This window comes from Condylostylus longicornis, unplaced genomic scaffold (assembly GCF_029603195.1).
Source record: "Condylostylus longicornis isolate FDR11 unplaced genomic scaffold, ASM2960319v2 ptg000048l, whole genome shotgun sequence".
Lineage (NCBI taxonomy): Eukaryota > Metazoa > Arthropoda > Insecta > Diptera > Dolichopodidae > Condylostylus > Condylostylus longicornis.
In genome coordinates, this window is record NW_026578017.1 from 8,928,346 (window position 1) to 8,956,051 (window position 27,706).

At 28.4% G+C, this 27,706-nt stretch overlaps 2 protein-coding genes across 2 annotated transcripts in view; one reads left to right on the top strand and one right to left on the bottom strand.

Annotated features, from left to right (window-relative positions):
- The first annotated feature begins 13,416 nt into the window (after positions 1–13,416).
- LOC129610836 (protein wech) lies at positions 13,417–15,627 on the top strand. Its single transcript, XM_055523590.1, has 3 exons — positions 13,417–15,165; positions 15,228–15,380; positions 15,457–15,627. Exons 1-3 carry the CDS (start codon positions 13,417–13,419, stop codon positions 15,625–15,627), a joined length of 2,073 nt encoding a protein of 690 aa, XP_055379565.1.
- A 3,644-nt stretch (positions 15,628–19,271) lies between these two features.
- LOC129611001 (uncharacterized) overlaps positions 19,272–27,706 on the bottom strand; it is a 35,200-nt gene continuing 26,765 nt past the window's right edge. The window contains exons 2-7 of the mRNA XM_055523898.1: positions 23,674–23,794; positions 23,494–23,604; positions 22,473–23,412; positions 21,853–22,375; positions 20,564–21,777; positions 19,272–20,498 (exon numbers count right to left, since the gene is read on the bottom strand). Coding sequence (XP_055379873.1) covers positions 20,605–21,777; positions 21,853–22,375; positions 22,473–23,412; positions 23,494–23,604; positions 23,674–23,722 — 2,796 coding nt within the window. The 5' untranslated portion in view covers positions 23,723–23,794 and the 3' untranslated portion in view covers positions 19,272–20,498; positions 20,564–20,604. The remainder of the gene's footprint in view (positions 20,499–20,563; positions 21,778–21,852; positions 22,376–22,472; positions 23,413–23,493; positions 23,605–23,673; positions 23,795–27,706) is intronic.

Consider the following 27,706-nt stretch of genomic DNA (forward strand, 5'->3'; position numbering starts at 1 on the left):
TGAAGTATTATTCAATGATATCATTTATAAGAACATCATAATTGTAAAAAAACTAAAATGAGACCGTTTCTGGAACAATTTATAAAAAATATTAAACCTGGATAAATGGGGTCTTCTAAAAATGTGGAATTTTATTTTATTTAAATTTTATTGTCAATAATAATAATAATTTTGCATATACAAGTTAACGAGGGATCAAATAGCGGGCATGTTAAAACAAGTTCAAACATGTTTCATCAGACATATTTCATCGTGAGAATTCTTCTACGCTGAATATTAATATTAAAACATGTTCAAATACGTTTCCAGCAAACATCATATTTCAGCATGAGAATTTCTTAACGCAAAAATATGTTCCCACAAAAAGTGCTGACGACATGTCTACGCTGTACTGTGAGAAATTTTTAGTTAGGAAAATAACATAAAATTAAATTTGCTAAATAAGCAAATTTTATACTATAAATTAGGTAACATTTAGATTAAGAATTTAGTCTTAGATAGTCTTAGACATTAATTGAACTAAGCATTAAAGTCTTAGAATAGTCTTGAAATTTAATTGTAAAGTTATATTAAATTTTAACCTAGTGTTGTGAAATAAAACGTATTGTAAAAGTAATCTTAAAGAAATAAAACGTATTATAAAAGTAATTTTAAAATCGAAATAAAATTATTTTTTTTTAAACGAATTTTGACACAAAATTCGTAACTGGCGCCCGAGCAGCAGGGACAGGTCGTAACAATAAGGTTCTACAAGTGAAGACAAGGTTAAATAACCCGTCATAAGTGAGCGTAACTCGTACCGCAGTAGGCCGATAGTAAATCTCGAACACTAACAGCCAAAAAGGAACAATACGGTGCCTCCAGTAGAAATCTGCGACCTGCGAACAAAGCACAACACAATCATCTGAGACTCCTGAAGTAACCTTCAGTAACACGGGAACAATAGGACATGCGAACCCGCGCTTTAATAGTCCTCATAATACTAAAGTAAGAAAATTTTTTTAAAAAAAGGAAAATTAAACAATTTAAAAGAAAAACGATTAACAATTCTAATTTAAATAAAAATTAATTAAATATAAAAACCAATAAAAAATTGAAATAAACTTAATAATTAAAAATTAAAAACTTAAATAAAAGTAAAAAAAAAAAAAAAAAAATTTAAATTAAATTAAAAAAAAAACTTAACCAAAAATTAAACTAAAATTAAATTAATATAAATAACGGTGAATTAAATAAATTAAGAAATCAAAATTAATTTGACTACTAAAATTTAAAACGAAAACTAATAAACGAAAAAAGTAAAGGTAGCAATACCACCAATACACGTAAAACATAGAAACCCTATTACTGGAGAACGAGAGTTGATACGAATAATCAAAATCGAACTATTGTTCAATAAAAAAATTTTTACAAATTCAAAGGCTTAAAAATAAAAAATATAAGAGTATAAAATGGAAGCTCTAACCACAGCAATCAATAATTTAACGGGAATAGTGAACCGGCAAATAGAACAAATCAAAAGTTTAGAACAACGTATCGTAAATCTGGAACATTCTGCAACGGGTAGTGACTTAACACAAGAGCAAGAAGGTTTTATGAAAAGGCTGGAGCAACGGATTCAACATTTAGAATTTTCTGGATCTAGTGGTAATCAAACACAAAGCCAACAAATTCTAGCAACGCCAAAAACCGTTGACGAACTCAAAGAAATAAGCAGACTCCCAGACAGAGTGAAGGAGCTCCAATATTTCGATGGTGATCCAGTACAATATATCTCTTGGGTGCACGCCGTAGAAAGCATACTAAAAGATTATGAAATCGTTAAAGAAAGACCCATATACCGGACTATTTTACAAAGCATCAGGCAGAAAATCAGAGGCAAGGCTGATCTGGCCTTGATATCGTATAACATCTATGACGAAGACTGGTTAACAATCAAGGAATGCTTGTCGATGCATTACGCCGATAAAAGAGATGTGCGTACCCTCGAGCACCAACTGTTCATGCTTAAACAAGGCGACTCTAGCATAGATTCATTTTACGCTACCGTCAATCATCAATTTTCACTCATCGTGAATAAATTAAAAACGGAAACCTACAATGCTGAAACAATTGCTGTGCTTGTCGAGACATACAGAAATAAAACATTGGACGTCTTTATACGAGGTTTAAATGGTGAATTAGCAAAAATGTTAATGATTCAGAGGCCTCAAACACTGCCAGAGGCGTATGCGTTTTGCCTGGAGATGCAGAATTTAAATCTTAGGAACATAACAGTGCACCAAAAAAATAACAATAATCGAGTTTCGGTACCTATCAATAACATAAGCAGCAAACCAAGAATCCCTATGCCGTTCAGACCATACCAAGATGGTTTACGTAATCCGTATCAGCAAAGTTTCCCACAACGTCACCCAATAGGTGGTAACCAACCCCAACAACAAAATTACCAACAAAATAATCGCTACGCACCTCCAAGACCAACATATCCGAAACCACCTACACCGATGGATGTTGATCCATCGCTACATAGCAAGAGAGTCAACTATATAAACCGGCCAAGAAACAACGAGCCTGAATCCAAGCAACGGCTATTCAACCTGGAGCAGGAAGAAAATGACGATTCTAATCAAGAAACACCAGAAGTAGATGAATATCAGGAATATGAAGTTGATGAAGAAAAAGAAGATGATCCGCAAGAGATAAATTTTACGAGCGGAGCCTCTCTAGCGTTCCTTACCTAGAGTACCATACCAGGAACAATGATATCCTAAAGTTCCTAGTTGATACGGGAGCCAATAAAAACTTCATCAGACCCGAGCTTGCTGTCGACACAAAACCAACCAACAAACCATTTAAAATTCGTTCTGCGGGAGGTGATGTTCAAATTACAGAAAAAATGAACGCCAAATTCTTCAAATGCATCGGTAATAATAGTACCTTGGAATTTTTCGTCCTGCCAGGATTAAAATCGTTCGACGGTATTTTGGGCGACGATACATTGAAAGCCTTGGAAGCCGTCATAGACAGAAAGAACAACCTAATTACGATAAAACCTGGTATTACTATACCTCTTAAGCAAAAAACATCAGTTCAAGTCAATAACATTGAAATCAAGGCAGACCATTTGTCTGAAGAACTAAAGGGACGAATCTCAGAAATTATCAGCAAGTATAGCAAGATTTTTGGGCCAATTAATGATAGCGAAATTATAGACACGGAAGTAAGGGCAGAGATCAAAACATCGAATGAAGAACCAATTTACACCAAACAATACCCGTATCCCAGCAACATGAGAGGAGAGGTCGAAGAGCAAATAGGGAATTTACTAAAAGATGGTATCATCCGACCATCAAAGAGTCCTTACAACTCTCCAATTTGGATAGTTTCCAAGAAACCAGATGCCTCAGGAACTAAGAAATACCGAATGGTGATCGACTTCAAAAGATTAAATGCTGTAACCATTCCAGACACGTACCCGATTCCCGACATCACCAACACGCTTTCAAGTTTGGGAAAAGCTAGGTTTTTTACAACTATTGACCTCACATCCGGGTTCCACCAAATCAAAATGTCGGAAAAAGATATACCCAAAACAGCATTCTCCACTATGAATGGGAAGTACGAGTTTACTCGACTACCCTTTGGCTTGAGGAATGCACCGGCCATATTCCAGCGAATGATAGACGACGTGCTAAAGCAACACATAGGAAAGCGCTGCTACGTCTATATAGACGATGTCATCATTTTTGGAGAAACCGAAGAACAACATCTAACAAATATCGAGGAAGTGTTCTCTACATTGGAAAAGGCAAATCTAAGGGTTAACCTGGAAAAAACCCATTTTTTCAAGACAGAAGTGGAATTTTTGGGACACCTGATTACTCACGAAGGAATAAAACCGGATCCCAAAAAGGTCGAAGCCATCAGACAAATTAAACCACCAACAAATCTTAAAGAACTCAAGTCATTCCTAGGACTAACATCTTACTACAGGCGATTCATCAAAGATTTTGCCAAAATTGCAAAACCTCTAACGAACTTGACAAGAGGTAACAATGCGCAAATAAAAGCCAATCAGTCCAAACGGGTGATAGTAAAACTAAACCAAGCAGAACTAAAAGCATTTGATAATTTGAAAAAGCTACTAATGTCATCTGAAGTTCTCATCTTTCCGGATTTCGAGAGCACATTTATACTGACCACAGATGCGTCGAATCAAGCGATTGGTGCTGTCTTATCTCAAGGCGAGATAGGAAAGGATAGGCCTATTACGTACATCTCTAGATCGTTAAACAAGACAGAAGAAGGCTACGCTACTAATGAGAAGGAGATGCTAGCCATCGTATGGGCACTTGATAACCTGCGCAACTATCTGTATGGGGCAAGAAAAATCAAAATACTGACAGACCATCAGCCTCTCACATTTGCTCTAGGCAACCGCAATTACAATGCGAAGCTCAAAAGATGGAAAGCTCGAATTGAAGAATATAATCACGAGCTAGTCTACCGGCCTGGTAAGACCAATGTAGTGGCCGACGCTCTATCAAGGCTGCCGACTGAAATCAATTCACTATCAACTAGCTCCACAGAGACAGCCCATAGTTGTGACGAAGACAGTAGTGATCTTATTCCACATTGCGAAGCTCCGATTAACGTCTTTAAAACTCAAATAATCATCAAACGCAGCAAAGATATCACAGCCTATGAGGAACCTCATCCAGGATATCGAAGATTCACCATTGGAATGCCAAACATAACACGCCAGGAACTCATAACTGCGCTGAAACAAGGGCTCAATCCTACCATTATTAATGGGATCAAGATACCCGAAGAATATCTAAGTATGCTTAATGAAATTTACAAGGAATGCTTCAGTAATTTTAAGATTAGAATTACACAAAGAATGGTAGAAGATGTCGCGAACGAAGAAAGACAGCTCAACATAATTGAAAAAGAACACAAAAGAGCACATAGGAGTTCTGTAGAAAACCGGGAACAGATAATGGAAAAATATTACTTCCCTTCCATGAACAGACTCATCAGGGAGTATATCAAGGTGTGTGAAATATGCAACTGTAATAAATATGATAGACATCCACTCCGCCCACAGCTTCAACCCACGCCCATTCCTGAGTATCCTACGCAGATACTTCATTTAGACATAATGGAAATACAGGGTGAAAAGTATATCACTTGTATAGACAAATTCTCCAAGTTTGTCAAATTCTTTGGAATTAAAGATAAATCAGCATTACATCTCAGAGACAAACTCACAAAGGTACTTCATTATTTCACCGTACCGGAAATAATTGTCACAGATAATGAAGGCGGAATAATCAGTCCTATTGTGTCAACTTACATCAAGGCACTAGGAATAAAAATGTACAATACTCCATCTCAGAAGAGTGAAGTAAATGGAACTATTGAAAGAGCTCACTCAACGATTTTGGAAATCATTAGGTGTCTACGAAAAGAGCATCCCCAACTGTCACATAAGGAGCTAATTACAATTGCAGTAGATCGATACAACAACACATACCACTCAGTAACAAAGAAGAAACCTGCCGATATATTCTACGGAAGAACTTCTCGCGTCAACTATCAGAATTTACTCAATATCAGAGAAAAAATACATAGCGATCTTACGCAGCAAATCCAACGCTCGCAGCAAATAAAGCTCAATCGGGAGAACAAAAAAATAAATGAACCCACTGACTACAAAAAGGGTCAAATGATCTATGTAAAAGATAAACAGATAAAATCTAAGCATAAACCTATATACAGAAAAGAAACAGTGTTGAAAAACAACAAAGCTACCATCACTACAATATCGGGAAAACGGATTCATAAATCCCACATCAAAAACACCCCTAACTAAAACCTTTTTTATTTCAGATGTTATATGACGGCAGCCTCACTCAAAATTTTCGAGGTTACAGACACAATAGCCACACTTAAATTGGGAGAAGCCCGCATACTAAATGGAAGTTTTAACCTGATCCACACAATAAACCTCAAAAATTACGATGAAATATTGCGAGAATTAATACCATTGGTGAATAACGTCAATGATTCTAGCACCATCAAGCCACAGCTGCAATATCAAGTTGACCAGATAATGGAATCTATAGCCAGAATTCGAGGAACTAAAAGATCTCGGAGATCCATCAATTGGATTGGAACAGCCTGGAAATGGTTAGCAGGCACACCAGACGCCACTGACTGGGAAACTATACTCCAAAACCAGAATCAGCTGACCTATAATAGCAACCAACAGTACAGAATAAACAGTGAAATAATGTCAGTGACAAACAAACTCATGGAACGGTACAATAAGATACTAAAACAACTGGGCAATACCAATGATCATAGATTCGAACAGATGGTATTTAACAAGCTTGTAATCATCAAGGAAGCTATTAACGAAATCATCCTTGCAATTGAACTCGCGAAGCAAAAAATCGTCAATACAAACTTGCTGAGTAGTGATGAAATTCTTAACATACTGAAGGAGGTTAACACTCTACCATATTCTAACGACATTGAAGCAATCGAATACGCTGAACCAAAAGTAATAACTAATGGTCTTACAATCCTTTACGTAATTTCACTACCAAAAGCAGACGAGCGTTTATACGACCACATTTTGATCAAACCAACTATTAGAAACGAGAGTCAGGTATATCTAGAGTACGAAGAACTGCTCGTTAACGAGGAAATCTATGGCGTAATAGGCAAGTGTGAAAACTTTAATGATGTTACCATTTGCAAGAAAAACAGACTGACAGCGTTGCAACCCGGACATTGCGTAACGCAACTCATCAGGGGATTTAATGCAAGATGTGATTTTCAATACAATGGGAAAGAAATAATAGAGGAAATTACCAAGAATATGATCTTCTTATCCAATTTCCATGGAGATGTTATAACCACCTCTACTGCAAGGAAGCTCTCAGGAAGTTTTCTCCTACAATATTCCAACGATACTATACGCATTAAGGGACTTACGTTCACCAACAACGAAGTAAGATCTCCAGAGGTACTACCAGCGTTCCTTCAAACAAATCTAACCCAGGCAAATAGGAAACTCAATTTGGAGTATCTTCATGATTTACAACAGAACAATATAAGAAAGGTGCAGCAACTAGCCACGTCAAACAATATCACAACATCAATCAACTCAGTTATCACCATTGCGGTAGTTCTAATTATAATAGCGATAATAATTTTCAAGAAGAAAAAGACACAAACAGAAAGGACATTCGTAGCAGAGATCACCCCTAAGGACTTAGCTACTAATCTTACCAAACTCAACGTTGATCTACGGGACGTAGATCTTTAGAGGGGGAAGAGTTAACGAGGGATCAAATAGCGGGCATGTTAAAACAAGTTCAAACATGTTTCATCAGACATATTTCATCGTGAGAATTCTTCTACGCTGAATATTAATATTAAAACATGTTCAAATACGTTTCCAGCAAACATCATATTTCAGCATGAGAATTTCTTAACGCAAAAATATGTTCCCACAAAAAGTGCTGACGACATGTCTACGCTGTACTGTGAGAAATTTTTAGTTAGGAAAATAACATAAAATTAAATTTGCTAAATAAGCAAATTTTATACTATAAATTAGGTAACATTTAGATTAAGAATTTAGTCTTAGATAGTCTTAGACATTAATTGAACTAAGCATTAAAGTCTTAGAATAGTCTTGAAATTTAATTGTAAAGTTATATTAAATTTTAACCTAGTGTTGTGAAATAAAACGTATTGTAAAAGTAATCTTAAAGAAATAAAACGTATTATAAAAGTAATTTTAAAATCGAAATAAAATTATTTTTTTTTAAACGAATTTTGACACAAAATTCGTAACTTACATATACATTTGAATTTAAATATTTACAGAGATATAGATTTTGATTTTATCTTTACAACTGCTAAATGGGAATTCAAAAAATTTATTTGAAATTTGTAAATATAATAAATTTTAAGGGAAAAGGACAAAAAAAAAAAAACCTTATTTGAATAGTTTTTAACTAAAACTTAGAACTAACTAATCTACTAACTTAATTTAACCTTATACTAATTTAATAAAGAAAAGAGAAAAGGAAATTCTTTAAATTAATTCTAATTTATTATAATATAATAACATAAAACAACAAACATTCAACATTGTAGTTAATACTGTAAAGTGAAAAAAGTTAATGCATTGAATCTTGTCAATGCCTTCATGTCATGATCAAAACTAATTGTATGATTAATTATTTGTATTAAATGTATTACCATTTGGCTCATAAAAATAGAACCGAGTGGAAGAGAGTTATTATCAATTTTGTTGTTTCATGTTATATTGTTTGTTACATATTTTAATTGTTGTGTATTAATTTTTTTTGTTTTTTTTTGTTTTTTTTTTTTTTTTTTTTGTATAGTTACATAATATGTACCTACATATTAATATTAAATGAATTTTTAAGTGAGTGTTTGAATTATTGGGTTTGTAGAATGCATGTTCTTTTCACAAAATTTATTATATATGCTTGTAATCTTATTATTAATGTAATCGATACCTGCTTTCATGTGAAGTTTTTGAGTTGAGAAATAGAACGGTAAATTAAAAATCATTTTTAGCAATTTATTTTGAGAAATTTGCAATTTGTTTTTGTGTGTTTTTGCACAGTCTTGCCATATCGCCGCACCATATAACATAATCGGAATGAAAATTGATTTAAAGATAAGTAGCTTATTTTCTATATTAAGTTGAGAATATCTATTTATGAATGGATATAGTATACTAGTTATTTTATTTATTTTATCTATTACTAGTGAAATATGGGATTTAAAAGTTAGTTTTTTATCAAAAGTTATACCTAAGTATTTAATACAGTCGGACCAAGGAATTTTTATTCCGTTTATTTGAATTTCATCCGCGGGTAAAAAACATTCTTTTCTCCTTTTTGTAAAGAATATAGCAACTGTTTTGTTGACATTTACAGTAATTTTCCATTTAGTAAAATATTCCATAAGTTTATCTATTGCCACTTGAAGATTAATTACAATATTTGTACAGTTTTTATGCGCTGAATAAATTGCTGTATCGTCTGCAAATATGGAAAGCAAACAGTTACCTAACCTTGGGATGTCTGCGGTGTAAACATTGTATAAGAGGGGTCCCAAGACGGAGCCCTGGGGTACACCTGCCGAAATGTGATGTAAATTTGAGTGAGTGGAGTTTATAAAAACATGAAAAGTACGTTTTTTAATAAAACTTTGAACAATTTTAGTTAGATATAAGGGGAAATTAGCTCTAACCATTTTGTGAATAAGACCTGCATGCCATACTTTGTCAAATGCAGCGTTCACATCCAAAGCCATCATACCTATTGAGTTTTTTCTTGACAAATTACTTTTTATGTATCTTTTAATCCTAAAAAGCGGATGTTGGGTATTGTGACCTGAACGAAAACCAAATTGTTCGTTAGGAATAAGATTTATGCTGTCCATGTGGTTTTGCAGTTTTATTTTCAAAATTTTTTCGAATATTTTAGAAATATTACTGAGGAGACTAATAGGCCTATAACTATCAGGAATATCACAATCTTTGTTGGGTTTGGGAATTGGAATTACCTTGGCTTCTTTCCAAATGGAAGGGAAATATGATAGTCTTTGGCATGCATTAAAAATAACACACAAATAACTAATAACATTTCTTGGAGGGTTTTTAATACTTAGATTGTTTATTTGATCTTTTCCTGGAGATTTTTTCTTTTTAAGCGACTGTATAATATTTTGAACCGTTTCCTCATCAATTAATTCTATTGTTTCCACGTTATTGGAATCTAATTCATCCAACGAGTTTTTAACCATTTCTTCCGTAACATTATCAGAACTTTCTGAAACCATAAATTTTTGTTCAAAATGGCTAGCTAAGGTTTCACATTTGTCAAATGTTGTGAGGATTATGTCATTTCCATTTTTGAGTGCAGGTATGGGTTTTTTCTTACTTTTTATAATCTTAGTGATATTCCAGAAAGGTTTAAACAATCTACCAATGATAACTCTATCTATATGCAGTAATGTGCGTTATCTAGTAGTATATTTAATTATATGGAGGGAATATGTGTTCCTTTGTTTTTCAACAGGCTGTAGCACGTGAACGAGTATATCTCACAACCCGCCTCAACCATACAATTTTTTGCTGGAAATTGATGAAAGAATCATACTTGTATACATACATGCGAGTATATATTCTTGCTTAACGTGAAATTTTGTGTTGATTTAGATATTTCGGTTTGTTTGTCGACTCTTCCGTTTCTAATAAAAGTAAAGAATGAAAAACCAAATATCACAAACCTTTTAGTAATTGTTTCTTTTCTTTAAAGGATGTCCGCTGTTATAATTGGGCTGCTAATTTAGCCTAATACCAGTAATTGAAACAATTGCATAGAAAAGTGCAGAAAGAATAGTAGCACCTTAACAAATTTTGTTCAGCTGGTTTTAATAATCATATCTTCATTTTTTATAGGCCCATAGGCTATACAGTCGGCTAAGTTTGACTGAAATATTTTTTATTGTTTTAAATGTGAATTCTACCTGCTTGGTTTTTGTTGAATTATATTTATATTTAGAATGTCCTCGTTTTTATTTTTGAAGCGTGATATTTATATACATAATGTATATATATACATATGTTACATTGCTTCCAAACTAAGATCATGGTCTGGTATGTTGGTTAAAATTTTGTCCTTAGGTTTGAAACTTGTAAAATTATGTGTATAAATTGTGTATATACTCGTATATATATGCATTCTATTTATGTACTATATTTCTTAAATTGAAAACACCATGCTGTTTTGTTATGACAAAGAAATATTAAAAGATATATTTTTATAATTATTTTCAATAAATGTTATATTATATAGACAAAATGGCCGAATCAATAGCACACTGTATTTATTGATTGAATGTCCTCTATTGAAATTGCAAGCCAATGATATTATATTAATTTAATATTTTATTAAATTTTTCTATAGTATTCATCGCATTAATGTTAAAAATTAAAAAATGAAATGAAATCGCAACTAAAAATGTAATAGTTTAAAAGTCATTATGCGTAGAAATTAATTTTTTTTACCTCTAGTAATGTATATATGAGGTATCTACAAATGTGCATACTTACATATTGTAAGTAGTAAATACATTTTGTAAAAATATTTGTCCTTTTTTCATTTGAATTGTAGTTTTATAATTTATAAGAAAGTTGTTTTATTATAAGCCGTGTAGGCTTTCTTTTTTTTGTTTCATTATCATTTTTATCCTACATAATGTAAACCTTTATATACACAAATAGAGAAAATTTTAAGAATATTACTAGGACAATCTGTGTATACAAAAATTTTATGTATGTACATTTATGAATGTATATGGTAATATACAATACAACCACAGTTATAAACTGAAAAATATTCTAGAATACGTTGTCAGGTCAGGATCCTTTTACAAGAGAATGTTATCAGTGCAGTTAATATTCATCTTTTGGGATAGTTGGTGCAGCAGCATCATTATATTTAATTAAAAAAACAACGCAAAATTTATACATATACCAATATATGTACAAATTTTTTTAATATAGTTTAATTTTATAATATAGATTATCATTTACAAAAATACATACATACATATATTCTTAGAAATAATATTTTAAAATTTAAGAAATAGTAAAGAAAAACATAGCACAAATTTTTTTTTATTTTTTTTGAAAAATAATTTACGATCCACCATTTTTAAATTAAAAGTTTTTATATTTGTTCGGAAAATTTCGTAAAATGCAATTGAGTATTTTTCAATTGAATATTTATTTTGGTAAGTACAGTGTTATATTGATAATTCTATAATTTTGAATTGATAGTTTTTAAATACTCTGGAAATTGCCTGATTTTTTAATTTCATTTAAAATTTGGAATGAATATGAATAATTCTGTTACAGTGCCGTATTCTATTGTGAATTTGTACGCATTTCTAATGTTATGCGTGTGTATAAAATTATTTGTATACAACTTATCTATGTTTTAAAAACAATATTTGTGAAACAATATATTTAGTACAAAAATCTTTAGATATATGTATATATTTAACTAATGTATTTTAATAATAATCGCTGGTTAATTTATAATTTAATGAGCAGATATTTTTTTCCGTGATTTAGAAAAAAATATCAACCACTATGGTTTTTTAACTATTTGATACATATACATATATAAATCTATATGTTATGTATGCATGCATAGCCATACAAATGTACATTTGATACATGCATATTTTGATATGCATGCATATGTATGCATGTATGTGTAGTTAGTTCGTACGTTTCTTCTTGTCGTTTACATTTTTCATAATTATTTTAATAAATTTTTTAATTTATACATTAAAAAAATTGTAAATATTTATTTGAAACTAAATAAAATAGTACATTTGAAAATTCTAGATGTAGAAAATATAAAAAGTTTGTTATAAAACTTCGATTCAATTCGATAGCCTTGTTTTGAGAAAGGATATTAAGCATTATTTTAAGTGTTTACTATGGTGAAGTAATCTTAAGAAATACCAGATAATAAGCATTTTCTTTATTGAAAATAAATTTATATTTCCCTTTTAATTTAAATTGTAGTTTAACATTTTTCATAATGTCGTACATTAGACACGAAACTACATATATGTATGTAACTGTATATGCATACCAATACAACCAAATGGCTTTCCTTTGATTTATTAATATATACATACATTTGTACATCTGCACATACGTACATTTGTTTTCTACCTGTACATTTTATATTCCTTGAATTTAAATCATCCTTTTCGTATATGTTATAAAATGAGTAAGGCGTTTGTTTATAATAATTTTTAAAGAAAAACTTTGTATATATTTTTATTATACTAAATTTTTACGAAACTCAGGCGAAATTAAAAATTAATTTTCGTTCGAAGATATTGTATTTTTTTTAAATTAAAATCCAAAGATTGTTCCTAATTATTTTGAAATCTGAATATAATTTACGAATTCCATTTTGGTATGTTTTTATGAAAAATTGTTAAGATGATATTAGTTTATGGTGTGGTAAAAATTATGAACCAACCTGTATGGTTTGTAAATTTGTAGTATGCTATATAAAATATTCTTTTTTAAAAATACTTAATAGATGTTTTTTAATTGACATTTAATATAAAAAAGTTTTGTTTTGGACATTTTCATGTGCTCATTTCATTTCAATACAAAAAGAAATTATTTAAAAAAAATTTATACTTAATTTTTTTTTACTTATTTAATTAAAACAAACTTTTTTTTAGATTCATGAATTTTTCAATATCCAACAAAATTAAGTAAGCAAAGATATTTAATTTTTTAAAAATAAAATGCTTCACGAAGTCGATGAACTGTTAGATTTATATGGTGTCGTTGGTTCTGGAGCTTCTTCAAAACAAATAATACAAGCACCACGAAACTCTTCAATATTTTGTGGATGGTGTAATACCGGAGCATCATTGAAATGTTTGGATTGTAATGAATTTATGTGTTCAGATTGTTTAAAAAATCATAGAAGCAGTCCATTTTCGACTAATCATTCTGTAATTGCAGCAAGAGAACCATCTACAACACCATCGCTTACAGAAGTTGCATTCTCAATTTCAACGTCAGTTCGAAAAAAATGTGATGTTCATGATAAAGTTTTACAATTTGTTTGTGAATTTTGTAAAAAATTGATTTGTCAATGTTGCACATTAAATGAACACGAAAATCATAATATAATTCAAATACGTTCATTTGCTGAAAAATCTCATGAGAAAATCAATGATGCTTTAGAAAGTATTAGTATTGGTAACAAATGTATTCGAAGAAGTATTGATAAAACACTAGCATTTATACGATTATTGGATCGAAACAGTAGTGATGTCTCTGATAATGTACGTAAAACATTTCGTCAACTTACTTTGGCACTTGAAGATCGAGAAAAATTACTTTTAGATATGGTTGAAAAATTAAAAATCCGTCGATTAAATATATTAAATGATCAAATGGCTGGTTTGAAAAGTGCTCTAAGTGGTTTAGCTGAAACAGCTGACACATTGCAGAGGTTAATGCACGAAGTTAGTTACATGGATAGTATTGATATTGTATTGAAAATAATAAATGGTGAAAGACAGTTGGAACAGTTTGCGTCAATATATAAAGATTTGCAGCCAAAACAAGAAACGATTGTATTTAATCCTCCTGATTTTAATTTATTGACAAGCATGAAAATGTGCGGAAGAGTTGTGTTAGCCGGAGAGAATGCTTCAAGCATTAATCCTTATGAATCACCAACTCCTGGAAATCTTGACGTACTAATTAAGCGGCACACATTACAAGATTCTATTGCAGCAGCTCCAAATTTAGCTGGTGCTAGCGCCAATTTTGACACAACATCCGATTGGTATTTGCATACTTCGAAGTTATCACAATATGGTTTTACATTAAGTTCAACACGTATTACTCAGTGTATTCCAGGTGCTCTGGCTCCAGTACATGTAAAGGTATTTGGCGAAAATGATCTTCCAAGTTTATCATTTGGGTTGGAAGGACACGAAGATGGCCAAGTAAGTCGTCCATGGGGTTTGTGTATTGACAAGTATGGAAATATTTATATATCTGACAGAAGAAATAACCGAGTACAAGTTTTCCGTTCTGATGGAACTCTAATGTTTAAGTTTGGTCGGAAAGGCGTAGGTAATGGTGAATTTGATTTGCCAGCTGGGATATGTGTTGATGTTGACAATCGGATAATTGTTGTTGATAAAGATAATCACAGAGTACAAATATTTTCGTCAACTGGAATGTTTTTATTAAAATTTGGCAGTTGCGGCAAAGAGTACGGCCAATTTCAATACCCTTGGGATGTAGCTGTAAACTCTCGTAGACAAATTGTTGTCACTGATTCAAGAAATCATAAAATTCAACAATTTGATTCCGAAGGTCGATTCATAAGGCAAATTGTTTTTGAAAATTTTAAACAAAATCGGGGAATAGTATCACCACGTGGTGTATGCTATACGCCTCAAGGAAATATAATAGTCTCAGATTTTGATAATCACTGTTTATACTTGATTGATCCTGATATAAATGAGGTTAAATTTTAGTAAAGTCGTATATGTAGAATAAAAAAAAATAAAAATTTTTAATGTCTTAGATTTTAGCTGTTAAGGGCCAAGAAGGATCTGGTCATCAAGAATTTAATCGCCCTTCTGGATTATGTTGCGATGATACCGGAAATATTATTGTTGCTGATTCTAAAAATCAAAGAATTATTGTGTTCAATCAAAATTTGGAATTTCAGTGGGATGTAAGTAAAAAATTATTTATTTATAATTTATTCGTTTGTTAAATATGCTTCTTTAACTTTTATATTTTACTCGTAGGTTGAAGTTCGTCCATCTCAAAACCCCCGAATGCCTTCAACATTAGATGAAAAGGATAGAACATGTAATGTTGCTTTAATGCCTGACGGACGGATAACATTTCTGATTGAATTATCCCCTGACGCAAAGGAGGGTTCTAATCCTCAAAAGCGTTTCGTTCATGTTTTATAAAAAAAACATGCAATTAAAATGTGTTCATTTTTTTTCCCTACAAAAATATTTTTTTCCATTAGGTTAAGAATATGAGGCAACATAGAATTATTAGATATAAAATATAAAAATTTGCATGATTTATTTATGCTGTGAGCGTAAGACTGAAAAGCTTATACATACAAATAAAAAAAAAAATAAAATATATAGTTACTTCAAAAGGTACCTTCAAATACACTACTAATAATGTGTTCAAATATTTTATAGTAACTAAATGCTTTGAATCTTTTAAAATAATTTTTTTTTAAATAAATAGATCTAATAGTAATTATAAGTTTTTGCTATGCGTAACTTATAACTCATAAATAATGGTGAAAATTTAATTTAATTTTATTTTAAAATAATGGTCACTTTTAAATTATATGTATTTGAAATGATTAAAATTTTTGTTTACATGCAAAACATCTACAAAATTGTAATGGAAATATTTTGCAAAGTTTACTTATTTTTCATTAATAGCAAGTATCCATAAAATACCGAACCATTGACTTAAAATAAACATAAAAAGATGCACAATATTAAATCAATATTTTATAAGAATTAACTAATTTAATTTTTAAAAATAATATTTTTTAAATTGAAACTATACGAGTTTGTTAATTTTATTTCTAAAATGGTTTGTTTGATTTGTTTGGCAACAAAAGAATAGTTACTTTTAAAAATCTTTTAATTACTATTATTTTCGTGTCATACGCTTTTAAAGCATTCATTTAACAACTATAATAAAAATATTTTTAGAAAATTGTAGATAAGCATACTTGTAATACTTATTGTTATTTCTCAAAAGGCGACTTCCAAAACTATTTTCAAATATATAATAGTGTCAAATATTATAACGTTAAAATTATAGCAAAACACTTTATTAATTTGATTTTAATATGAAAAGTATTTTTCACAAAATATTTAACTAAAAAAAATAGAATTGTGAAAAGATGTATTTACCATATTTTGTTAGTCGGATCATTTCAAGTGATGGGATATTATTTTGGCTAAAGTAAAAAATTTAAAATTTTAGAATTGTTTTTATTTAGAAAATTAGAACATTTTTGAACAAACCGTTGACGTCAGGTAATGCGACTAACAGAATATTGGTTATAATGAATTTCGGTTTTGCTGGTTGTAATAAAGTTTGCCATAAAACGATGTATGAATTTTAGATTAAATGTCAATTTAATTGACAAAGTATTTGTCAGAAACTACACCAAAATAAATTTTATTTAAAAATTTTTTTACAATATTTTAAAAGATTCAAAGTATTATTTTAACAATTATTTTTTTTATAACAAAATACATAAAGTTTGATATATTATCAAATAAATCAATTTTTATAGCAATAATTTATAAATTATAACTAAGAAAGTACAAATTTGCGTACAACATTTTTAAAATAAAATTTATATACAAATATTATAATGTGTGAAGTTATAAAAAAAAAAAATTTTCCTAATAGCAAAATTATTATTTTTTTTTATATATATATATGAAAGCTATATATATTAAGAATAAGGATGATAAAATCAAACTTATATAATAATTTTTTTTTATATATTAAATAAAAATAAAACTGAGCAATAAAATATCATCCGGATTTCTATTAAATAATTAATTAAATACAATTAAATAATTTTTTACTTTAATTTTCATGTTTTTATGGTTTAAATGCAAAATTAATTAACATTTAATACAATAATTCCAAAAATAATTATTAAATAAAACGGTTCAGTTAATTTTTGAAATGAAATTGAATCTATTTGCGATTAACATATGGTTTTATTTTTTTTAATCTTTGTTCAATTTTTACTATTTCAAATGAGCGCTACATTTTATTTTAACTCAGTTTTATTGTTTTTATTTTTTCTTTGATAATTTGTGAGAGCTTAGAGATTCTAATTATACTTATATACTAATATAGTATTTTAATCGTATTTAATGGTTTATACTTATAAATAAAATTATTTTAATAATATTAAATAATTAAAAAAAAATTAAAAAAAAATACAAAAAAAAATTAAAAATGAAATACGCGTCTAACGAATAAAGCTATGAGCTAATAATATATATAAAAAAAATGAAATTTATTAAAAAAAAAGGAAAAAAATATATATAAACAAAATTGACAGCTGTCATTAAATTATTTGTATTAAAAAAATTGTGACAGCGCTTTGTGGCGCGTTAATTCAATAAAACAAAAATATAATTTTAAAATTAAAAAAGCAAAAATAAATTGAAAACAAAAAAAAAATAAATTTTAAATAAAATTTGAAAAATACCTTTTTAAGGTATAAAATTTACTTTTCTATAAAAAATTAAGATTAAGAAACAAAAATTATAAATGCATACATATTTTATTTCGAAAAATTAAAAATTATTTGATATTCTTAAAAATAAAATTATATAATTGGTATTTTTTTATTACGTAAAAGTTTTGTTTTATTTTGTGAAAGAAAATTAATAATCTAAGAAATTTTTATAAACCCAAAATTGCAAAAAAATAAAGTCATGAGCGTTCAAATACTTATGACTATTCAACAAAATTAAAACGGTTCATATGATTCAACTGTGCTAGTCATACTTATTCTGCAATATTGCGAAAATTTAATAATAACTAGAAACAAATTAAATTCGCATAACCTTTGTTTATGAAAAAAATTAAGCACATTTTTCATTATATATCGTAATATACTACTTTTATGAAAAGGTCTATTAGTTTAATCATGGAAATAAGAAAAAAAATTCTAAAAGTTTCATTACTAAGAGTGTTATATGAATCCTTTAAAATATTTGCAAAATTTTGAGTTGTAGTGTATTAAGGTTTAGCATATTGTGAAACATTATAAGGGGTTTATAGTGAGTATTAAGTTTTTAAATTTAAAACAGCGTTACTCAAAAATAGTAGTTCTATTGTGTAATAACAAAAATTGTCTTCTGTATAGCATAAACTGTATAAACAATGGTGATACAGCTGTGTATCATCCACTAATTTTTTTTTGGGGAAAAGTAGTTTTTGCCTTTCATTCACTTTTCGTGATAATAATGACAGAGGCCAATATCAAAAAATAGGTTTAAAATATATAAAAATTAATATCAACCGCGATCTTTTAGATTGCTTTCTTCGCGATAGAACCATAACCAACAAGTCGTTTTTCTTTTAGAGCAAGTTGATTTTAACACAACAAATTTTCTAAATTATTAATAAGCCACAAGTATTAACGCGAGAGCTAGGAAAACTTTTTTATTCTGAAAAGTAGACCTACATGTGTATTTGCTTACAAAAATTTTAACTCTATGTCTTAAATGGTGTGGAAAATTTCAAACCTGACAGTTCTTCCACCTCATTTCGAAAGCTCGTCGGACGTTCACATATTCTTCCAACTTTGTTAGAAATATGCTAACAATATGGTTGTAAAATAAACGTGAGTAATTAATAAAACAACGAATTTTGGAGTATTTTTATAATATATATACAGTGTACACATATATTTACATATAATATATTTGCACATACATATATATCACATATATTTTATCTGTTTTTTTCTTAAATTTTTTTACATACATATTCCATACATATACATTTATACAAATATACAAATTGGTGTAAAAAAAAATCTTAAAATATTATACATTTACTTTTTATTAATTATGTTACTTAAAATTAAACGAAAAGTGATGAAGAATCATGTATAATAAGAAAACATTATGATACAAGAGAGAATATTCGTATAGACAATATGTAAGAAATTAAAATATTTAATTTTATAAATTATGCTTAATTTATCAATATTATAAAATAAAATGGATTTTGAATTAAAATTATCGAAAAATAAAAAGTAATTTATTATAAATTTTATGGATGAGTAATATGAAAATTGAGCTATCAAATAGTAGAAAACTATACAAGTACGGAAAATTTCCGAAAATTTAATTTTTTCTTTAAATAATTTTTTTTTAACACTGGGTTATCGAAAGTGGAATATTTATTGAAATTTGTATAATGGTAGTACTTATTTTAGAGTGTTGCCATTAGACAAAATGTTTTTGAATTTACATCATTTTAACTAAAAGCACATTATATGAACCTGCTAAATAATGGATAGTTTTGTCTAATCATCAATGAGTTTACATAAAATTAAATTTATTAGAAATTTATCAGAAGAATTTTGCAATTAACTTAAAGTAATTTTTGTTTTAAAAGATTTTAGAAAGTTTAAACTGAATTTTCCTACCAGATTCTAATATTTTAAAAAATTATAAATTTATGGTTTGTGAATTCAATGCTTTACAGATTAAATGGATTTTGCTTTAATAATTAATTATATATACATATATATAATATATTATAATATACATAAATGAATATTATGTTTTCTTCGAATTAACAATAATTATTTACATTTGAATAAAAAATAAAAAAGAAATTAAATATTTGTGATCCTTCAAATTACTAGTGTGTAAGTATAATTTTGTAAAAGATAAGTAAATCCATTGTCACTTTTTTAATTTTCTAAATAATTATTTTATTTATTTTTTATAGCACAAAAATCATGGTTGAAAAACGATTCTGGGTTAACAATTGATTCTGGGTTAACAATTTGTTATCGTTTTTTTGCTCATTTTATTTTTTTTTCCATCTTCAAGTTACGGATTCACTGTAAGGCTATAATTTATTTGATACATAAGTATGTGTAAAATTTTTCAGTAAAACTTAAATTTTCTCGATTGCATTTAGAATACAATGGATTTAATGATGACCAAGGCAAGATTTCATATAATTAAATTAAGTAAACATTAAGTCAATCTTATATTAATATAAGATTTCGCTGCCATAATGCCTATTAAATTAAATAAAAATAAAGAAAATTGTAATTAAAGTTATTTTCAAATTAATTTCAACTACCATTTCAACACCGTGCGTTTGTTGTTTTATTCATAGTTTTTTTAGCCCACATAGGGGTAAGGAGCAAATGGAGCTGGAAAATATCCAGGGAATGCAGCTGCAGTAGGCTGCACAGGAATCGTTGTTGTAACGAAAGTTGTTAATACTGTTGGTACAACATTTGTAGAGAATAATGTTGTGTAAGCTGTTTTGGCGCCAAATGTAAGTTTTAATACTTTACTTTCAGTTTGTGTTACGACAGTTTGCGTTACCATTGGTGCACTAGTTATATGGAATTGTGGTTGTTGTTGTGGGAATAACGGATTAATAGGGTTTATTGGATTGAGTGGTACCGGCGGTATCGGTAATGGATTAATTGTGGATGTGCCATATTCTAATTCAGTTTTTGTAACAGTACCAATGGCTTTTGAAATTGTACTATATGCAGTTGATTGCCCATTGATAATTGGAATCACATGTGATTCATATAGTGTTTGTAATCTTAAAACTGGTTTAGATGTCGTTACAACTTGAGGTATTTGAGCAGCTGGATTTAAAAGTTTTAATAAAGCTAATTGTTGTAATTGTTCAGGTGATAAATTATTTTGTATTGGATCTTTATTTTGATTTTTATGTGTTTGGCGGGCTGGTTTTGATCTTCTTTCATGTTGTTCACCTTGACGTACATCAATCAAATCAAAATCAGCACCAATCATACCAATATCTAATTCAGGAGGTAAACGTTTAACTGCACCAGCATCTTCATCATTATCATTATCATCACCAAAATCTAATTCCAAGTTTATTTCCGAACCAGCTTCTTCAAGTTTACCATTAAAGTCCTTGTATTTATGATAAACTTCCAATGGTGCTAATGTTTTGGTTGCTGTTGTTAATCTTGTAATGTGATATGTTTGAACCAAAGTAACTGTTGACGTTCTTGTTTCATTTGTAACTACGGGCAATATCTGCGTTCTTAATATTTCCTGTGTTGTACTGAATGTTTCAATAGTGGTTTCTAAAGCTGGAGTTTCTTCGTCATTTGATAAATGCAATGGAGATAGTGTAATTATGCTTGATTCTAATAAACTTTGGTCTAAATATCGATTCGATGATGTTAAAATATTTTCCATTAAAGGTTCTGTAAGAGTTGCTGTTGCTGTTGGTTCAGGATCTAGTGTTTTTTCCATTGTTGACGTTACTGTTATATATCTGGTATTTTTCACAGTACCAACCTAAAATAAAAAGTTAATAAAATTAAAAAGTAATATTTAGAAAATACCATAACATATATATTTTTAATTAGATACCTGGAAAGTGAATGGAGTTTTAATTGTGGCTATTTCGTAATAGGTATCTTTAAAATTCACTGGCGTTGAAATTTCAACATTCAAAGTTTCTATTAGTAATTTTTTTTCCCTTTTACCATCACTTTTTTCATTTTTATCTAAGTCATTTAAAACACCACTATTTATTGATCCTGATGAATCTAAATCAGTGTCATCATTTCTTGTATTGGCATTGCCTATTGGTATATCATTTGAAAGAACCTCTGTGTTGCCATTGTTTTCTACTGGATCATCCAAGTTTGATTTTCTAATTGCAACTCTCGGTTTTGGTGATGTTTTATATTGCCACCTGCCAGGAGATCGGTTTAATTTGAATTTATATAAGCTTGTCGATTCTTGCTGAGAAGGTTCAACAGCGGATGCTTGTATTCTTGGTTTGAATGCACGTCTTGAATAAGAATTTTCAGCCGGAACAACGGAGGCAGCTGAAGCTGCCACTATTGTGGCTGACTTATGAGAAGTTCGCGTGGATTTATTTCTGCGGCTATTTACATGTAATTAAAATAAAGTTAATTAAGATTTTTTTTCTATAAACATAGAAAATAAACCTAAAGTGGATAATAAAAAATCAAAATGCTTACTGTTTGGACTTATGCCGATTCCTACCAGGTTTGGATGAAGGAGGAGGAACCGTGCCAGCATTAACTGTAGTTACATTTTCATGATCATCTCGTGCAGGTTTTCTGGGCCTAGATTTGAAATTTCCTGATGTACTTGTTCGCCTTTGACTTGTACGCGAACTGACATTTTCATCATCATGTTCTTGTTGCGCTGGTTCCGCCCGATATTTTACTGGAGGCGGAGGTGCTGGTGCAGCTGTCTTCAATATTCTTAGAGTAGGAGTAGTTGAAAGCTTAGGTGGGGGTTTTTTAAAAACTTTTGAGGAACTTTGCAAAACTTGAGCATATTTTCCAGATATATATGTTCCAATAACACTAGTTTCATGAACAGTTGTAGCACCATCCTTTACTATTGTTCCACCTAATTTAGTAACTAATCCAGTAGGGTGAATAACATCTTTCGACTGACTCTGTTGACGTTTTTTATCATGGCTATCTTTAGCTCGATGAGATGGTTTTAAATTTGTAACTTTGTAGGTCTCTTCAGCAAATTCTGATGGTTCTCTAGATAGAAAATCATATTCTGGTTCGACAAGATCATTAGCAACAGCAATTGCAGGGCTACTATCAGCTTCAATTAAAACATTACTTTCAATTTGCGTATGGATTTCAATTTTTGGAGTTTGAGGTAGTACTGGTTTGTTTGTTTCTTTTACAACAACAACTTCCACTTTTGATGATAACTTTTTCTTTTCAGATATTTTAGGTTTTGGTTCTTTTTTAGGTGCAACTTCAAAAGATTGTACAACGGTTGAGACCACATGTTTTGGTTTATTTTCTTGTGTTACCACTGTTATTGTTTTTGATGGTTTTATTTCAGGAACATGATTTTGATTAGGTATTGAAGATTCTGTTTTAATTACAACACTTTTTTCGGGCTTTGATGGAGGAGCCGGTGTAGCTTTTTGGAATAAAAAGTTAAATATATTGTTTTTTTTTAATTTTCATATCTAATATTGAATAAAATTTTGAATTAACTTACTTTCAGGCGCAGAACTTTGTGGTGAAAACACCATCACTGTGTTACCGATTGTTGTTGTAAAATCTAAAAATCCATATACTGTTTGTGTTACATACTGTTGTCCCCATGTTGCTACAATAAATTGAATTTTTTTTTTAAGATTTATTCTTAATATGTATTTTTGCTTTTTCTTTTACTAACCATTGAAAGTGAATATAAATAAATAACAAATTAAGAAATATTTCGTCATAATGGGTTTTCTTATTCTGCACTTTTTCTAATAATATCGAATAGCAATTATTTCAGCATCGTCCAGTCGTCTCTGTGGATATAAATTTCAAGTTTAATTTAAATTATATTAATAAATACACATAAACAAACATATAAAATACAAATATGCACAAGTATATAAAATATTGGTAAAAATATTTAAAAATTTAATTGCATTTTAAAATTTAATCTATTTTAAATAGTAGTTCCTTTTACTATTGCTGTATTAGATCAGTATAACTAATTAAAATCAAAAATAAGCTTTCAGTAATAAACAGAAAACAATTTTTTGTTCACTGACTACGAGTACGAGTATTAAACATAAAAATTTTCAAATATTTTCTGCGCTATTTGTTTATTTGTTCTGCTATAAAAATTGATTGGCCATTTTAAGTTATTCTTGTTTAATCGTAGATTTGAATGGACATTTTAAGAGAAGTAGAGCAATAAAAAAGTTGTTGAAATAATTTTCCATATCAGTAAGTACTTGTTATTTTGTTTAACTATTTTAAATAAATTAACATTTTTTTAAAATAAAACCATCAATAGAAATACGATTTATTAGAGAATATCAAAATTAAAAAGTTTTTAAGTTTAAGAGCGGTTATTGTACTCTTTACAAAATTGGTGCGATTTTCAAGTTCCGGTTTTTATTTTTTTAACAGTAAAAAATGTTTCCTAAAACATGAAAATATTTTTGTTTCTCAAAAAGGAAAAATTTTTAAGAACTCAAATCTTATTTAAGAAATTTTAGAGTTTTTTTAAATACCATTCCAAAACAATTTAAAATATTGAAGTACTTATATATTTGTTTTTAATTTTAGATTTTTCGGAAAGTGCTGTTATTTAAATTTTTAAATTCTTCCTACATATAAATAATCAATTTAATTTTGAATAAAAACTTTGAGAAAATAAGATTGTAGCATATAAAGTAGACTTTCGAATTCAACACATAAAAATTTGGGTTTATTCTCCGTATTTCGAAATGCATGTTAATTATTTTATTGCAAACTCTCGAAATTCTTAGTGTCAACTGTAACTTTACTGAGTTTCTAAAAAGACTGAATAGGAAAATCGACTTAAATTTATGTGATTTTCAAATTTAAAAATAAAACTTTATCAACTTCATAATAGGTATATGTTGCGTTTTAGAGAAATTTTTTTGACGGAATTGTTTATATCAAACGTAAAAATATTTTTTACGGTACAGAAAATTGGAAAAAAAAACTAAGGTTTAAAATGTTAAAAAAATTAAGTTTTTTTTAAAAATATAAACCCAAATTTTTGTTGCTATTTTGTTGCCAACGACATGCTATTCTAAGAATAGTTATTTAGATTTAGAAAAATTATATTAACCTGATAACAGGCTTAAATTCTTTTGAAATATTGATTTAAATTCTATAAATTTGAAGAAAACAGTTGTTCAAATACTCGTACTTCCAAAACTAGTTGTAAATATTTAATTCGATTAAATCGTAACTACAAATTTTGACTATTCTCTTTTCGTTATTGTCCAGAATTGTTTCATAAATACTATTATAACATTTATTAATGTCATATTAACATTTTGAAATCAATTGTAAAAAATTAAAATATAAAAATGTAAAAATAATGCCGCCGCTGCCCACTTTTTTTGTATCATTGCATTATTTAATTTAAAAAAAACGTGGACTTGAAAAATCAATGATGCTTGTTAAAATAATTTGATTACTTTTACTAATAAACGAATGATCTTCACCTAAAAATAGACCATAACATTATAAAATTTTAATTCAAAAGCAAAGAAGAAAAAAAGCTTAACAAATATTTTTCGACACTCGACTACGCGTTATAAAAGTAAATAATTTACTTTTGTAATCTTACGTGCTTGCAATACTAAAATTCAATATTATGTTGGTTTGTTTTTAAATTTGCAACATTTTTTAACAAAATACGAAAAAAAAAAATAACACAAAAATTACATTCTAGCCTATAGATGGCATACTTATGTTTAAATTGAGGTTGAAATTTTATTAAGTAATTTGTAATAAATGCACATTTATAAAAATTTTAGATATATTTAATTTTTTTAAAGTAAAAATCTTGTAACAATTTTGTATATACCTTGAGGGTGCGCAGTTTTTAAAGTACAATTGATTTTAATAAATCAACTTGTGTTTTTTTATACAATATTTTTTTGTAAAAAAAAAATTAAGTGCCATTCGTCATTGAAATACGTATATAAAAAAAATCTAATACACAACTTTATGTCTTGTCACTTAAGGGTATTTGAGTACGTACTTATATTAAGAAATTTTACGTAATTGTCATTTTAATTAAGTTTCAAAAAAAATTGTAATTTTAAGGTGTTCAAACTATGTAATAAATTAAAAATCAATTAACTTTAAATAAAATCAAAAGAAAGTACGAAAATTTAGTAAAAGTTGCTTGATTCAAAGTTCTCACTTTTTTGATACGACAATGTCAAAAGTGTATGTTGCCATCCAATCCAAAGTTTCGATCAGTTCGAAAGTCAAAAAGCCGTACATTTCAAATCGATAAGTTGCATTGCAAATCAAAAAAATATGAACAAAACAATAAAACAGTTCATTTAAAATATTTACATATGTATGTATATACAAATATAAAATTCCGTGTCAAATTCCGTGTATGTATATATACATAAGGTACGTAAACACCAGTTAAAAACGAAATTGTTTGTAATCATGCCTTCAATATTTGATAGGTAAATGTATAGAATCAATTTAATATGTGTTTTAATATAAGGCACGGATTTGAAAAGCTGCAAGTGATAGGTTTTGAACTGCAATAGGTAAATTTAATAAAAACCATACTTGAAATTATTTTACACAGAATTTATCATAGTGAAGGCAGAACAAATGTGTTGCGAATAATAAAATTTTATTAATAACGTGGTGAGTTTTTTCTTATTTTGTTGCATAAAAATTAAATTTGCACCGTATACATATATACATACATAGTTTAAATGTAATGTTCTGAAATAGTTTTTTTTTTGTTTATTCTAACGTTTAATAATTTTTCGCAATAATTTTGAAATAAAGAAGGAATCTGCTGATTTGTTTTTTATTTCTGATTTAAAAAAAATATAATGTATGCTTATGTGTTTGAAAAATCTACAATAACAGTAACAAATGATTTTTATGTCATCATGATTAGTGATTACGATATTTTTTCAATAAAAAAAAAATCTAACATTTTTAACTGTTAATAAGAAACTATACAAATTTACCGATATTAAACGCAAAAATTAATGGAAAATAGTGAAGATTTTTGTTCAGATAATTATAGCGGTCCAAAATTCAGGAAATAAATAAAAAACTATACAGACTTTTAAAATTAACTTTTGTCAAAATACATGATGGATTACGTGATTAAAAAAGTAATAAAAATAAAATTTAATAAATTAATTATAAATTTTTTTGGGAATTAAGAGATTCATACAATATGTATATACATATGTGTATGTGTATGTATATTATGCGACGGAATAACATTTAAATCATTATATAGAGGTGAAATTAACGATCCATTGGAAATTTAATGAGCGCCATAAATATAATGACGGTGAATTGGTAAAATAATTGTATGTATAGGGTCATATATTTTAAATAAGCCTTATACAATTATAAAATTTTAAATTTTTTTATTAGTACACAAGTGTATTTTATTTAAAAGATGACATTTGATTTGAAAAAATTAGATTCTTTAATTAAACAACATACATTTATACAAATACATATGTACGTAAGTTTTTGTATGAAGGTAAACGGCATTAAATGGCCAATTTTGATTGATTTTACCTCATGTCGGGAACTATATATGGGTAAATTAAAATTGAAATCTTTATAATCATAATTCTGATTACAATAATATTGAAGAATTTATATAAAAATTTCAGATTTAAATAGTCGTCTAATTAAAATATTTAAAAATTCTTAATTAA